At 47.5% G+C, this 16,664-nt stretch overlaps 1 protein-coding gene across 5 annotated transcripts; it reads right to left on the bottom strand.

Moving 5' to 3' along the window:
• Positions 1-3,284: 3,284 nt before the first annotated feature.
• On the bottom strand, positions 3,285-16,542 carry IDNK (IDNK gluconokinase). Of its 5 annotated transcripts, none has more exons than XM_077905569.1 (6): positions 16,414-16,533; positions 12,914-12,995; positions 12,217-12,247; positions 11,752-11,834; positions 6,799-6,842; positions 3,285-4,123 (listed from the first exon to the last, which is right to left on the bottom strand). In XM_077905569.1, the coding sequence occupies exons 4-6, from the start codon at positions 11,779-11,781 to the stop codon at positions 3,778-3,780; spliced, it is 420 nt and encodes a 139-aa protein (XP_077761695.1). In that variant the 5' UTR covers positions 11,782-11,834; positions 12,217-12,247; positions 12,914-12,995; positions 16,414-16,533; the 3' UTR covers positions 3,285-3,777. The 5 variants fall into 5 exon arrangements, with proteins under 5 accessions (XP_077761695.1, XP_077761693.1, XP_077761673.1 ...); XM_077905567.1 differs by having other exon boundaries at positions 11,752-11,838; XM_077905547.1 differs by lacking the exon at positions 12,914-12,995 and having other exon boundaries at positions 11,752-11,838; positions 16,414-16,542.
• Between the last annotated feature and the right edge of the window lie 122 nt (positions 16,543-16,664).

Below are 16,664 nucleotides of genomic sequence, written 5' to 3' on the forward strand. Positions count from 1 at the left end.
AGGCTCTGGGAGCCTGACACGGGACTTGATCCTGAGACCAGGATCATGCCCTGAGCCAAAGGCAGACACTCAACTGCTGAGCCACCCAGGCATCCCCTTTTGTGACATCTTAACTGCCCCCCCCCCCCCCCCGTGATTCTGAAGGTTTGTTCTCCCTTATTCAATGAGCAATAAACCCGACTTGTATAATGCCGGTGTGTTCCTATATCATTGGGCTGAGTAGTGGCTGCCCTTTTTAGATAAGGCACGCATTATCTGTTGTGTCATAGCCCTTGACACTACCTGATGTCTGCTATATACCACCATTATTGTTTTTTCTAGGCCCTCTGGGCATTCAAATGTGTGGGTCCTACCACTGACTGTCATGATTTGGGGACATACCCTCCACTACCTCCACCACCACCTCATTGGATCCTTAGTTGAGCTATGTGTTAGGTATTCACATTAGGTCTTGGGTCCTCCTGAGTGATGGCCCATGACTTTACAACCTTAACCCAGAAAGTAAAATTCAGTTTCTGCAGCATTTAAGGTTGCTGGGGGAAGACTTCACTGGAGGGATTGAAGATTGTCTGGAAATTGACACCAGGCTACATTTTACACTTGAGATGCTGTAAAGGTTGAAACCCCTCCCTACTTGGAGGCCCAACACAACTTGTAGGCTGGATGTCTAGTATTCTCTTCCTTGGTAATGGCTGGGCATTCATTATGCCCACAAAACAGTTAATACTTAAATTTCAATCATTTTGAACATACAGATCTGCCATTCAGTGAAGGGAGAATAAACCTGCATAGTAGTGTCAAAACATGAAAATCTGGGTGATGGTACCTTTGATTAAAGCCAAGCCTGTTGGGGTCCCTGGGTGGCTCAGTGGTTTAGCACCTGCCTTCGGCCCAGGGCGTGATCCTGGAGCCCCAGGATCAAGTCTGGCATCAGGCTCCCTGTATGGAGCCTGCTTCTCCCTCTGCTTATGTCTCTGTCTCTCTCTCTGTGTCTTTCATGAATAAATAAATAAAATCTTAAAAAGAAAAATAAAGCCAGCCTGTTCTAATCTCTCCCTTCTGGCCCTTCCATTCGAGGGAAGATAGATTGCTCATCAGAGCAGTCTCTAGAGAATCCTGGCCTGACGGTATGAGTTCTGGGCCTCTGGGACACTGGTGACACCCCGTAGTGGTGTCTTGCCCATAGTTACCCAGTGAGTGTATGGCAGTGTTGTACCTGGAGCTCAGCGTCTCCTGACTCCAGAGCCGGTGCACAGCCCATCTCAGTCTCAACAGGCTCTGAGGGCTCGGCAGGGGTGTTAGCAGAGCCTGGCAGCAGTTAAGGAGGAGGACCTGTTAAATCCCAAAGACTTAAGATTCACATTCTAAGCAGGGGTTCATAAGCTCCTCACAGTCTGAAAAGCAGAGGAGTGGGGTTTGTCCTATGGCCACACTCCGTCAGCCTCCAGGGAGTGACAGCTGTAACAAGGGCTGGCTAGTTGTGTCCATTTCGGCCTCCGCACTGTGCGTGTATTCTCTCAGTTCTAACTTGACGAGGCAGGTGGTGCTTTATAGGAAAGGAAAAAGTACCGACTGGAGTGGGGGGTGAGATGGAGAAGTCCTGCCAGAGGGGTGTTAAGTGGTATTTGCAGGGTGGGGAAAATCACTGGCGTCTGTTTTGAGCCACAGCAAACAAGTCTCCCCGGCCCCTTCCCAGGTCGTGGAGGCTGAGCAAGGGTATGGGCAGGGACAGGACAGAGCGGCTGCCTGCGGGAGGTATTCTCCAGGGCTGGGAGCTCAAGTGTGCGGGCCGTGCTCCCCGGGCCACCAGGGGGCAGTACTAGCCCATGCCTTGGCCTCTCTGTGGCCGTCTTGGGAAGATCGGAGCAGTGATTCTCAACCCCAGCAGAGTCCCTGCCTCTGGTTATTTTTAACAGCAATTTTTTGATATCCCCCATAACCACCTTGCAGTGAGACTGATGGCTACTAAAAACCCCAGCAAATACTGAATAGGACACCTTAACTCTAACAAAGGGAAAGTAACTTGTAATAAACTAATGAGTTTCAATATGTAACATTTGGACACAGTTACCCTAAAGCAACCCAGTGGAGCAGTTGGGTGCTTGTGCCTGTGGGCAGGTAAGGGTGTCGATGGAGTGTGATGGAGCAGGTTATATTCGTGATGGGAAAATACACCATGATCTTCTGAAATGGTAAACAATTTGTGGTAAAAAAAAAAAAAAAAGGAATACAATTGCTCCTATGGTATTCTCAGAAACTTCATTGTATGGTACAACTGCAAAAAACATTTTTATTGAGGGATATGATAGATTCTGTGTTCCTATAATCATAAACAGGCTTTTTCACCAGGTCCTACGTGACAGTCCAGCAGGATGAAAATCAATTCCTTTTTGGGAGTAGCTGCCTTCACCGAGAACTCTGGCCTGGGCCAGAGGCTATGAGATACCCCATCTTTCCACCCCAATGGAAGCCAGCTGAGAACCAGAGCTTTGTGTTACCCTGCAGGTCCTTAGACCCTGCAGAATGCCTATCACAGTACTCAATCCAGACTCACTGAGTGCAATGGACAATCACCGAGTCCTTCCTCTATGTTGGGGGGACTTTCGGCCTGCCTGAGTATGTTGACTGGCCTACTGGAGAGCTCAGATGCTGAGCAGTGACGGTTGACAGAGACTGAAGCCAGGCAGGAGCTGCCTCTCTAGTCACCTGGCAGAGAGGAAAACCTGAGGCTTAAACTTCAGTTTTCTTAAGCAAGGTCTGTCTACCCAGAAGGGTTCTTTCACTCCCTGGCACCCCCGACAGATACTCTATTTCTGGTTCTCAAGACAGACTGCATGCCCTTGGAGAAAAACAGGTTATTGGTTCCAAAATTCACTTTCAGGGCAGGGCTATTCGGTGGCCCTGCAGAGTAGCTGCATTCTGTGGCTTTGGTTATGATAAAGAGATAAAGAAACTTCTTTCTGGAGCCTCTGGGGGAAGGGCTGAAACCCAGCCTGTGCTGACTAGATTGGCTGCTCTCCTGTGCTGAGTAGACTGGCATGCACCCGTGCCTCCCAACGTCCTACATGGCCTCCCCTAGCCCCATTGCCCCTGGCACATTGCTGCCCATGTGAAAGGTTCATTTCATGTCTGGGCTGTAACAGCTGTGGTGTTCCTTCTTTGTCCTAGGATCTGTTGCTGATGGCTTTTGCAGCAGGAAGGCAGGTGGCTGACACCAGCCTGGTCTCACAAGGGTCTCTGCAAAATGAGTGGGGACGGCTGGTCAGTGAGTCTCATGCTTCATCCACTGTGCTTTTAATTTATTTACCTTGAGATAATCCAAGGAGAGAGGAGAGGATTAGAAGTGTGTGGTGTGACATGACTTGGTGGTGAGTGGTTGATTTTGTACACGTTTCTGCTCCTGGGACCAATTTCTAGGGGATACCAAGGATAGCCAAGTTTGATTTATTTGTTCAAATATAGGTATGATCAAGAAATGTTCTAAATAAGGTGGTGATTTACAGCATCGATTACGGGCTTCCCTCTGATCGTTTGATTAGGTCATAGGAATTTGAATTTCTACTGAAGCTTTACTTTCAGAGTTCCCTGCTGTTTCCTCTCAGTGTGTCAGAGTACAAATTCCTAAAAATATACCCCCAAAAGTGTATCTCAGTACACTATGATTTGTTCACCTTAGGAATTTAGAATACAGTATTGGCAAAGACACCAGAACATAGTTTGGGATGGAATAGAGGTTTCCTGATTGTTCTAGACTGCCAATCTGAAACTGTTCTCCTTTTATCTTAGAGTGTCCACGATTGTAGCAATTATCTCTGAAAGATTTTTGTCCACACTGATTTGAATGAAATTTTCTGGAGCTGATGGGGGCTCCAGAGTATCAAACTGGGACTGCAGTAATTCAGGAGGCATGAAATGTCCTTTTCTTTTGAGTAAGCGTCCAGAGATGACCTCAAACGACCCATTCAGATGGACCACGAGGAGCTTCACCTTGGCTGGCTGTTTGTCCTTCCCTGTCCCATCAGACTTCAGAGGTGTGCCATCTTTTCCTCGTATTAAGATGTCTCTGTACATTTTCTTCAGACCTGAACAGGCTAGAACCACATGCTGTCCGGAGGCTACATCTCTGTTTAAAAAAGGGGGAGTGGGACTAAGAATAAGGACATTGAAAATCATTGGTGTCAATTCTAGGTCGAAGACTCCGGTCCTACTTCTCTGCCAGTGGAAGGCATTACAAAATGGCAGACAAGTATCAGGCAGTCCAGGCTTTAAGGTAAAGCTCTTCCTTCTGCTAGTGAACTGAGCCATCCCTTGGGCAAGGTATTTACCTCCCTGAGCATCAGTTCATTTTCTGCTAAATGGGGCTACATAGAGTACCTGTCCATAGAATTGTGAGAAAAAGTTTATCAAGGTGGCCAGGTCACAGGAAGTGCTCGGTAGGTGTCAGCTGTGCTGTGAATGTAGGATGTGGCTCAGCCACCACTTGTGGACATGGACACACACATCGGCTCAGGTTCTCTACAGGTGTTCAGTGATATGAATTTTACAACTGGGTTTTCCCGCTATGCTGGAAGTCGGGTGAAGTTACCCGTGGAGAATTGGAGAAAGCAGGAAAAAAGGGAGTATCAGACTCTGTGTGGTCGAGATGAGCAAGAGATGAGAAGCTTCCAGGGATGTGCTAAGAAAAAAACCTGAGCCAGAAATAGACGCAGAGTGATAAGGCACCAAAAAGGGAAAGCAGCGTGCGCCGACACTGCACAAGGAAGTGAGCCCCCAGTTCCACCAAGCTGCTGTGTGCCCCCCTGTCTGTGGGCAGGAGAGGCAGTCGTTTTTGGCTGGGAAGGGACTCAAGACGTGAAGGGTAAACCGTGACTTGGGAACTTGGTAGAATGTTTGCTTTAGAATGGAGGGTTCTGAAGGGGTCTGCTTCTGACCTACAGCCAGTATACACTTGAGATTTAGTGGATGGAATGTATCATAAGCAACAAACTTATGTACCTGAGCCTTCTGGCTTTTCCCAGAGGCCGTGGGTGAGAGCTTGGTTATTCTGGGTCTGATCACTGCTCTCCTGAGGATCTTCACTTCTGCTTCCATCACAGGTCAGTGTATTTGATCTCTGACAAGCCTATTTGTATTAGAGACTCAGGTGGGTAGGATTTCTCAAACCCTGAAGCCCTAAACTCCAAACCTCTGCAAAGACAGGGTTGCCAGCTGCGTCGGTGCCATGTGAAAAAGTAAACTGAATTTTTAAGGTGAAGTATATTCTAATTGCGTATGGTGCAGATGGTTTTAGATTTATAAAATATGAAAAATATCTTCATTTTAGAAAGCAAGATTTCATTTAGAAATTTTAGAAGGCTTGCTTGCTTTTAGAAAAATCTTGCTTCATTTGCTAAATGAAATCTTGCTTGCTTGCTAAAATCTTGCTTCATTTTAGAAGAAAGCAAGATTCTCACCTTCTGCCCCTCCCCACACTTCTCTCTCTCTCTCAAAAACAAATATTGTTTTGGCATTAACAGTTTTTTTTTTCAAAGGCCATTTAGAGTGATTCTCCTTTGAAAAATAAGCTCACATTGAAATGAACATCACTGTGGTCACCCTTGGGTGTCCTAACATTGTCACCCATAATTATGTGTGGGTTATAGATAGGGCAAAATCCAATGAACTTTCCAATTCAAAGGCTGCAATTTATATCTGATTAGATTTTTATTTGTTAACCCTGGCAGCAAAGTTGTATTTTTTTAGCTTGGGTTTAAATCATTTTTACTAATATTGATTAATTATAAATTGCTATAAAATTGTTTTATTAAGCGTGATCATGTTTATAAATTGCATTCATAATGAAGCAAATGGGGCAAAATGTTAATAGGTGGAGGATATGTAAAAATTCTGTACTGCTCTTGCAACCTTCCTGTAAATTTGAAACTGTATTAAAATTTAAAAGTTATATAAATTGCATTGACAAAAAAAGAAAAAGCTAGCAAGATTTTAGAAAGCAAGATTTATAAGCTATTCCCCGCCTTTTCTTTATCCTTCTCCACATCCCAACCAGGATTCCTAGGGGTCAGGTCCCCAGATGGGTGGAGGGGACCAGAGGCACAATACAGAGCAGGACAATTTGGGACTGCAGTTCTGGTGACCAATTATCTGTTCATTTACAAATGACCCCAGGTCTTTCCTGGTTGCCACAGCTTGAAGTAGGGGGAAGAAGTAGTGACCAAGATGTGACTAGAACCGTGGTAGCATCAGTTACCACCTCTCCAGCACTTACTGTGTTTTAGATACCGTTCTGAGTGCCTCCCATACTTCATCTCACTAATTCTCACAATAATCTGTGAGTAAGAACTATATTTATCCCCATTTTCAAATGAAGAAATGGGCTTATGGAAGCCAGCTGACCAAGATTTCTAGATGATAACTGTGAAGCTATCTAGAAGGTTCATCTCCAGAACCCAACTAAATTACAGGTGGGTTCTGGCTGATTTAAATCATTGTTGGTTACTTAACAGAAGTCCACTCCATTTCTGGGATCCTTAGTCACCAGCCAGTTGTGACTTCAGGAGTGTATTTTTTTTTTTTAATTTTATTTTTTTCATGATAGACATAGAGAGAGAGGCAGAGACATAGGCAGAGGGAAAAGCAGGCTCCATACAGGGAGCCTGATGTGGGACTCATTCCTGGGACTCTAGGATCCTGGGCCGAAGGCAGGCGCTAAACCACTCACTGAGCCACCCAGGGATCCCCATGCCTCTCCTTTAGTTTTCTTTACCTGTTGGCTATCAAGGCCTGATGCTCTCTTACCTTAGTAAAATGTCATGTAAGTTGCAGAGCCATGGAATCCTGTCCTGAAATTAAAGCAGACACAAAAGTGACTTTCCCAGATACTGTTTATTTGTGTAGAAATACTGTTAATCATGTTCATCAGTGAGAAATCTTAGTGATTTTGAGAAGTAGGCCATGTACAAGGCTGCTGCAGGGTCAAGTCTCTGGGCAGTTAAGCACAGCAGCATTATGATGGGATTAGCGCCCTTTGAAGAGACCAGGGAGCTAATTTGTGCTCTCTCTCCTGTGCTGTAACCGCTCCTCTTTCCCACACCTGTGAGCCAGGGAGAGGACCCTCACCAAGAACCTGACAATATTGGCATCTTGATCTTGGGCTTCCAGACGCTAGAACTGTGAGAACTGAAAGTCTCCTGTTTAAGCCCCCAGTCTGTAGTATTCTGTTACAGAGGTCCAAGCTGACCAAAATTCATCTGAAAAACCATCTGGGCCTGGGGCTGTTTTGAGGAGAGATCTCTGATTACAGATTCAGTTTTTTAATTTTTAATTTTATTAATTTTATTTATTTTTCTTCAGTTTTTTTAATGAACATCGTGTTATGTTCAGGTTTTCTATTCTTGATTCAGTTTTGGTATCTAAGGTAGCAGGAAGGGATGACACATACAGTTAGATCTCTGGACTTAAGATCTTCTGATTCTTAAGCCAGATGCAGCATCAGCAAGGTCTTATTTTCATTTGTGGGGGGAGAAGCAGACTCGTCCCCAGCACCAGGTCACTGCCATCCAAGCCCATTTTCCCACAGTAATTTATATTTTTCTAAGTTGTCCAATTTAAGTCTTTAAATTTACTAACGGTTTATTCACAGCCCTCTTTTCATCCCTAGTCTTTTTTTTTTTTTTTTTTTGAGATTTTTAAAAAATTTATTTATTCATGAGAGAGAGAGAGAGAGAGAGGCAGAGACACAGGCAGAGGGAGAAGCAGGCTCCATGTAGGGAGCCCGATGTGGGACTTGATCCCGGGTCTCCAGGATCACACCCTGGGCTGCAGGCGGCGCTAAACCGCTGAGCCACCCAGGCTGCCCCTCATCCCTAGTCTTAATTGTGCTTTTCTCCCCCACTCTTGGTCAGTCTTATTAGAGATTTGTCTTTTTATTTTTTGAGTCAGCATTGCTCATCACTAACAATGGGATTAGCTTTTGTTCCTTTGTTCTATATTTTGTTAATTTCAGCATTCACTTCTATTTTTTTCTTATTCTTTTTGTTTATTGTTTTTCCTCCTTGAACACTTAGCTCATTACTTTCCATTCTTACTGTTTTTCCAGAAATGCATTCATAGGGCATACATTTCCTTCTAAGTAATGTTTCAACTGCATCCCATAAGTTTTGGTTGGCAGCACTTTTTTTTTTTTTTTTTTAAAGATTTTATTTATTCATGAAAGACAGGCAGAGACACAGGCAGAGAGAGAGGTAGGCGCTCTGCAGGGAGCCTGATGAGGGACTCCATCCCAGGACCCCGGGATCACACCCTGAGCCAAAGGCAGATGCTCAACCACTGAGCTGTCCAGGCGTCCTGACAGCACTTTTTGTTGTACATTTCTAAATAGAGGGAAGGGCATAATCTAAGAGTAGGAGTATTAAAGATGGTGTGCGGAGACTCTTGAGTAAATGAATGAAGCAGATGCTGCTTAGCACTGCTGAACAGGAGGTGTGGGGGTAAGGAAGGTCAGGAGAAACCTTGTGGACCAGGTGGTCAAGGACCTGAGTGACCTGTTAAAGAGGTTGGACTTTGCCATAAGGATTTTAGGGAGGACTTGGGGCATGAGCTCCAAATTTTGTGTTCACATTTGTGACAAAAAGGGAGTGACTGAGATCTCTTCACAGAAGCAGAAATTGAAACAAGAAGGAGATATTAGAGCAGATTCACTCATTCTGAGTAGTTACTATGGATGGTAGGATAAATTATGGAAGTCAAACACACAAAGAGTCTTAGGGGAAGAGAAGAGGAAACAACATAACTGAAATGAGCATTTCTGCTCATTCAGACCCATCTCTGCCTGCTGGGTCTGACATTCAATGTCATCTCATTGTGGGTGGTGTGCCCCCAGCGCCAGTTCTGTGCATGCAGGCGTTCATGCAGGAGTTAGAGCATCAAGAGGACAGAGAAAGATTCCTGGGCCTGTGAGTGATATGATGGAAACCTCTAGAGACCTGTGGTGTCTCCTGGGAGGGGATGGTGATTAGAGGGAGAAGGGGAGCTAAACTCAGAGGAACAACTCAGAGGCCAAGTATGTCCAGCACTGCTGTGGGAGGCGGACAGAGCAGAAGGAAGGAGGAGGAGGGGAAGAGCAGGGGCAGGGACTGGTTTTTACCTGGTGTGAAAATAAACGTGAGACCACAGAAGAAAGAAAGCATGTAAAAAGAATATATACCCCAAAAAAGATAGGAAAAAAACCCTCCAAAATTTGTAGGGGTTTTTGAAAGATAAAACCAAGGGTGACATATTCTGTAAAGATGTTTTCCAGTACTTTCCAAATTTTCTATAAACAGAGCAAGTATTAAATTTATAATCAGGAAAATTTTTCTCAAAAAACCCTCATTGAACAGACTTTGCAGTCTGCTTACATGTCACCGTGGGCGTCCGGACACACGGACCTGGGTCGGGGGGTGGGAGCTCGCAGATGCTTGATCATTATCATCATCACACTAACATCGTATCACAGCCTGGGGGGCACATTTCTCTAGGCCAGGGCCGTCCACTAGAGCTTTCTGTCATGCCTCAGTGCCATCTGGATGGTGGCCACCAGCCACGCTTGAAATGTGGCGGCGTGACCTGAGAACTGGAGCTTACATTTATTGTATATTCATGTACATTTAAATAGCCTTACAGAGCCCTTGGAATATTCAACGCAGGTTCTTTCTCTTCAAACCCCAGCCCTGCCCGAGCCTCCCCAAGGAACCTGTACCTCTGCCTTGACTTTCCCCTTGGTCCTCCTCACGGGGTCACTAAGGTGACCCGCAGGGGCCCTGGGTGCCAGCCTGGCTGAAGCCCACACCTTCACTCTCGGCTGAGCTCTCCTCAAGAACGTGATGCCTCTGCCATCCCAGCTTTCTCTCCCTGAAAGAGCAAGTCTAAAGTCTGGCTAAAAGGTGCAGTTTCTCCTGAAGGTATTTAGTGACTCATAATGTTTCTTCCAGTGACCAATAACCTTTCCTTCCATACAAAAAATTCCTCTTCTGAACTCTACCTCCCTGTCCCCCCACCATCCATCCTGCCCACTTAACAAGCCTCGCTTGTGAACAAGATGAAGGGTGTTCAAATGGCATTTGGGTTGCTTTACTTCGTTCTTTAACTTAACTTTTATTTGCATTCACCAAGGAGAAAAATAACACTGGCACAGTCACATTTCACACACTCGGTAGAAATACCCATAAAGTACGGATGGATTCATTAGTGACAAGCATAAGTGATATTTACTAAATGCTTTGGGTACTTCACTGTGCATATTTTTTTTTAGTAGAATCTCATTTAATCCAAGAACCCACTGAAATGGGTCCTGTTACCATCCGTACTTCACAGGAGGAAAATGAGGCACAGAGAGACTAAGTCATGTGCCAAAGGCCACACAGGAGCCAGGTTATCTGCACCAAGTCTTTATCTCTGGTATAACATTATTATGCCTCAGTTATTATTCTGTATCTCTTTTATGGTTCCCTCTACCAGTCTTCTAAAATCAAATGCCACAAACTTAATTTTGATGGTCCAAAGTCTGAATCTTTGCCAACACAGGCCGCACTCCCAGAAGTGTACACTCAGAGTCCCTAGAGTTAGACCCAGTAATGGTGGGGGCTCTAATGCCTTGAGGCAGGACAAAGGGGACAGAGTGAGCTAGTGGCAGCGTAGTGGCAGTTTTGGGCTCTGGCCAGCTCCGCTCTGTTCCTGCCCTTTGGACACGTCCCCTGCTCTCAGCCACGGTGTGGATGATACCTTTGTGTCTCCTGGGCCACAGCTAGTTACACCAGCCAGGCCAGTTTGTACCTCTGCTCTGGGAGGGGCCCTTAGGAAATGGCCTCGTGACAGTACTCCTCATTTCCTTCCTTCTCTCCATCACGCGTTCACTCACAACTGAGTCACAAGTATCTTCTGACCTTCGCTGTGTGGCCTGCCCTGGGGGTATAGGACAGTTAACAGGCCCCAGTCCTTGCACTTTCAGAAGGAAAATCTAGTTGCAGAGATAAATATGAATTAAGTTCTCAAATGCCAAGTTGCAACCAGGACCAGGGCTACACGGGCCCCTGGTGCTAGGAGGGCTTATTGCAGGAGATTTTACTTCATTCAGTAGGTCCAGGAGGGCTTCCCTGAAGAAGTGGCATGGGAGCTGAGCTGTGAGTATATAGGAGTGGGGTTAACAGAAGAGGGGACAGAAGTGTATTCCAGATAGTGGGAAAGTAGATGCAAAGGCCCTGTGGGGAGGAGCAAGGCAGTAGGAACGATTGAAAGGGGCCCAGGGGCTCTGGTGGAGGAAGGAGGGTGGGCACAGCACCGAAGATACTGGAGTGGGGCATTTGGAGGCGTTTGGGTATTTGGTCTTGACCTTGATTGAGATGGATGGGAAACTTCCAAAAGGCTGGATTTGAACTTGTAATGATCTTTCTGGCTTTGGGGTGGATACGAGTCTGCGCCGGTGGCTGAAAGGCCTGAGGAGGGGAGAAGGCATGTGTCCGCACAGGAGGGCCTCTGCCCTCTTGGGAATTACATCCCATAGGTTAAAACCTGCAAGGATGCATCATCCAGGTGGGCCCTGCCCAAGGAGGGGCGAGGTGGGACCCCTCCTCACTCTGTTCAGGACAAGTTCAAGACCAAAGCTGACATGCATGCAGGACCCCGGCCTGTGCATGATCATCTCTGGCGTGAGCCCTTCTATACCAAGAGAGCTCTACCTGCGGCTCCCGGCTGGAAACAGAGGCCAGATGTTACCTGGTCATTCAGTGGGATCCCTTTTCCCATCTTCGTTCGATTTTCCTCTGGGTGATAGTCGTCCGCATCATAGAATTTCCATCCTAGCTTTAAGAGCAAAGTGAGAGGGTGTACGTGGCAGGCAGTGTGGCCCATGTGACAACCACCATGACTGATACTACCGGGCAGGTGTGGGAACGGGCAGCCTGAGGACCACCCACCATCCCTGTCTCCCCTCCCCCTCCTCCCCCCAGACGCAGGAACAGGGGCTGTGATGCCACCTCACTGTCCCTGTTCCCTGGGCTGCTGCTCCTTTCATTCATCACTCTTGGTGATCACAAGAAGACCAACATGCCTCCACTGGGTTTCAGAAGCCACATCTGTGGTGAGTTTTACAAACCACTATGGGCCAGAAGAAGGGTGCTGAAGGGAGAGAAGCAAAGAGCATAATGGGCCTCGCCTTTGGGAAGCAGCACAACACATTACCTCGGATGCCAGCAGGGCGCCCACGGTCGATCTGCAGAGAGGACACAAAGGTTCGAGTGACTGCCCTGCCCAAGCCCTGCGTGCCTCCCACCATGTGGGGTGCCTTGGGAGACAGACAGCCACCTTGCCGTGTTGAGACCCCATACTTTTTTGATATTGAAGCAGTGACAGTAATGCTCTCAGCCCTGGAATCCAGAGCATGACATTTGTGTTCTTCAGGAATTTAAATAATTACTGAGTTACCACTAATTTTCTCTTCCAAAAAGCAATATGTAAGATCTCCTTAAACTCCTTAAGTTCTTTGGTCCCTGTTTTAGAGATAATTATATTTTGAGAAAAAAAATACTGAATAGAGATAAGGTTTTACTGAGGGTACTGGAAGGAGGGGTCTGACTGGGCATTTAACCTCCCAGCACAAGGTTTAAGGAGCTCATAAAAGCATTAACACCGTGTTTGGGGTTTAACAGAGACACCCTCTTAAAGAATAAAATAAAAATCAGAATGAGAAGTCAGCCTGGGAGGTAAATGCTCTTTGTGCAATGCGTGTGACAAGGATCTGTTGCTGCCCTTCCAGGCAGCACTCTCGATGAGAAGGGCTTGGGGTCTCAGCCCCTCACCACTGGTCACGGTCTTTTGGCCACTACCTGCCCACATGCTTGTGTGCAAGTCACCTGTTCCTCTAAACCTGTTTTCTCACCTGCAGAACAGGGAACTGAACTACATGTATCCACTCACTGCTCGTTTCACTCAGCCAGTACTTACTGAGCACCTGCTAGTCCCTAGGACAGAAAATAACGAAAATAAGACCCTGCTTATAGTCTAGCTGGATTCTGGGGTGCTGTCTCTTTTTTGTGAAGAGGTATGGGGGTGGGTGTTAAAGCACACCAGCTGAGACCTGCTCCCTGATGTAACCAAAGGACCGAAGAGGATTGGAACTTCTCCCATTAGGTTCACTGTGCTGAAGCTTGCGTCGGGTGACATATTGCAGCCAACTGGTGATGAGCCCCATGGCCTGTGAAGCCGGAGCTGTGCATACCAGAAATTACACTGAAGTCTAAGATCAGCCAGGGATGAAGATGTCAGCCACCAATCGCAATTTAAAAGAAGTGCTAGGGACGCCTGGGTGGCTCAGTGGTTGAGTATCTGCCTTCAGCTCAGGGCATGATCCTGGGGTCCTGGGATTGAGTCCCGCATCAGGCTTCCTGTGAAGAGCCTGCTTCTCCCACTGCCTATATCTCTGCCTCTCTCTCTCTTTCTATGTCTCTCATGAATAAATAATTAAAAATAAAAATAAAAAAGTGCCAGTTAGATTTGGGTGTAGACTGGTGGGGAGAAGAAAGAAGGAAAAGAAAAAGCCACTATCTCCTGCTCTATTCAAACCTAAACCAGAGAAAACAGGACTCGACATGGACATGGGAAGGGACCTGCAGCAGAAATAAGGCACAGTGCTCGCTCAGAGGAGACTGGTTGGAGCAAGCATCACACACCAGTCTGGGGCCCAAATGTCTCTAAGCGTATTGGTCTAAAGCAGGATCAAGGAGACTGAAAAAGACTGTAGGACAGTAGTGGTAGTTGGGGCATAGATTAGATACGAAAGATATTCAAAAGGTTGGAAGCTGAGAGTGGCTTCACGAAGGCTGTTAAAATATAAAGAAAACAAACATTGTCAACTACTCAAATAGCTCTGTTCAGTCATTTGTTCATTCATCCATTAAGTCAGCAAATATTTACTGGGCATCTACTACATGCCAGGCATTGTTCTAGACAGGTCAGTAAACGAAAAGGAAAAAGATCCCCTTGAATTCAGGTATGGGAGGGGGAGGCAGTAAACATAGTAAATAAGTCAAATTATTGGTTGACATTGTTACTTGTTTAACTACAATCTTTCTGGTTTGAGACTTGTTCTCTGGAGTCATTTCTTTCCTTGCAAATGTTACGGAGAATGATTTAAAGTCCTGCCAGGCCCTAACAAGGGTTCACAAAAGTCCCCGAAGAACTGAATGTTGCTACATCCACTGATCAATATAATCATTCTCATTTTATTACTCATTTATCCCTCAGCGACAGTTGACACTAAACTTTAACCATCAGAAGGCTCAGGGCTCAGTCCTTGGCCAGCTTCTTTATCTTTACTCCTGCGACGATCTAACATTTTACGTCTTTAAGTTATATCTGAACCAAGGATTCCTACATTTGTATCTGAAGTTCCCCTCCTGAACTCCGGACTTGGGTATCCCATCCACCACTTGACAAACCCGCTTGGATGACTGACAGACAATTCACCACATCCCACATTGAGCTCATGCTATTTTTTTCTCCAAACCTGCTCTGCTTCCTGCTTCTCCATCAATCAATAGTAACTCCCTTCTGGTTACCAAAGCCAAAAATCCTTAAGTCATCCTTGACACCTTTCTCCCTCTCTCCTACCCCACATCCAGTCCAACACACCTTTCTGGTTCTGCCTTCAGAACATCCCCTGCATATGACCACTTCTCTTCACCTTGTTTCTCTGACCTCATCTCCCATCACTCAGCTGCAATGGCTTCCTTGGTAGTCCACTATACAACAAAGCCCCTGGGCCTTTGCACTTGCTAGATTCCCTCTGCCTATACTGTCCTTTCCCTAGCTAGCCATCAGGCTTAGTTCCTCACTTTTTATGGGTCTTGCTCAAATACCACTGCCTCAGAAGAGCCTTCCCTCGCCATCCTGCCTGCTGTTCTTTGTCCTAGTTTCTCTCCTTTATTTTCCCCTGGAGCACCTACCACAGCCTAGCACACTATATACATGTATTTATTCACTTCCTGTCTCCCATACTAGAATGTAATTTTATTATTAAGGATTTTATTCACTTATTCATGAGAGACACAGAGAAAGAGGCAGAGACAGAAGGAGAGGCAGGCTCCCCTCAGGGAGCCAGATGTGGGAACTGATCCGGTAACCAGGATTACACCCGGTGAGCCAAAGGCAGACAGATACTCAACCACTGAGCCACGCAGGCATCCCTAGAATGTAAACTCTTTGAGGGTAGGAATTTTACCTGTACTCTTCACTATATATCAGTGACAGAGTCGGGATTGGGCTCTATAATTACTGAATGCATGAATATTGGAAGCATATAAATCATATGGTTCAGACTCCCCCCCCCCCCCCAAGGCAGAGGGGGGCACGTGAATTGCCCAAGCTCACACACCCAGGCAGCAGCATCAGAACAAGGCCTTGGGTGCTTAACATCCACTACATCCCAACATAGAAGCAATCTTACATTCTTCAACTTCTTCAAATCATACAACAGCTAAGGATTCTCAGGCTCCTTGTTTTATTTCAAGACTCTCCAAAATAATTCCCCAAGAGATAAGGCTAAAAATGCCTCAATAACTTTGAAAACCTATACTTTCCTAACCTGGAGCAAGAAAGAGTCTTTAATTATACATTTGACCACACAAGCGGGTCCTGGCTCAGAAGATTCTAGAAGGATACTGTAGGCCTTTGAAGTTATGCTATTTCACCGGATTCCGGTGTGTCTTTTGCTGCCTGTGGCAGAATGCGGCAGCAGCTGCCTTTTCCCGTAAAGGGCACAGTTTGATTTTGGTCTAATCAAGAAGCCAAAGTCTAGCTCCCAGCCCCCCGGCCGGCCAGGCCGTGTTCCTCCTTGCACACCCTTAGAGGGTTTTGTGACTCCCTGTTATTAACACTGACTCCTTCCAGTTAAAGCTGAAAAACGCTGATCACAGCAGAGAAAACAGACGCCAAGGTGAAATTCCTTTTCTTTCTAAAGTCTCAAGACGGAAGTCCAGCACCTCGCGGGAGGGAGCGGCCGCTCGGCCCGGCCCGGCCCGGCCCGCCCGAGGTCTGCGGAGGCCTGCGGAGGCCGGGACCGGGGTTGCCCCTGGGCTTCGGGCCTCGCACCCCTGCACCCCTGCACCCCTGCACCCTCCACCCTCCGCCCTCCGCCTCGTTCTGACAACAGGCTCCCAAACCCGGGCCCTGTGACCGCCGGGGTCACCGCGGGCGGCGCCCCAGCAGGTGCTTCTGCACAAAGGGCTCTGGCCGGGCAGGTCGGAGGGTGGGGAGAGGGAGCGTGCCCCGGGCCTCAGCCGCCTCGGCTGCAAAGGCCAAGCCGGGGGTGCCCAGGACCCGTGGGCCCCGCGGGCGCCGAGCGGTGACAGCCCCCGCCTCCGCCGCGCGCCCCCGACCTACTTCCCCGAGCCGCTCACGCCCATCACCAGCAGCACGTCGGGCGCCGCCATGGCCCGCAGTCGCGCTCCTTCCCGCCGCCTTCCGGGGCCCGGCCGCCCGCCCCGCCTTCCCGGGCACCGAGGGCCGAGCGCTGGGCGCAGGGCGCGGGGCGCAGGGGGCAGGGCGCGGGGCGCGGGGCGGGCTGGACGACTCCGCCCCCGCCCCGCCCCTCGTCCCCGCCCCGCCCCGCCCCGCCCCGCCCGGTCCCCGGC

This window comes from Canis aureus, chromosome 1, assembly GCF_053574225.1.
Source record: "Canis aureus isolate CA01 chromosome 1, VMU_Caureus_v.1.0, whole genome shotgun sequence".
NCBI classification, from domain to species: Eukaryota; Metazoa; Chordata; class Mammalia; order Carnivora; family Canidae; genus Canis; species Canis aureus.

Excerpts from the sequence above, each read along its gene's own strand:
- IDNK (XM_077905547.1), bottom strand. The coding sequence starts at position 16,463 with ATGGCGGCGCCCGACGTGCTGCTGGTGATGGGCGTGAGCGGCTCGGGG. Across the intron at positions 6,843-11,751 it reads GGATCCCACTGAATGACCAG|GACAGGATTCCATGGCTCTG; the intron begins GTAACATCTGGC and ends CTTTAATTTCAG. Across the intron at positions 4,124-6,798 it reads TTACATGACATTTTACTAAG|AGATGTAGCCTCCGGACAGC; the intron begins GTAAGAGAGCAT and ends TTTTTTAAACAG.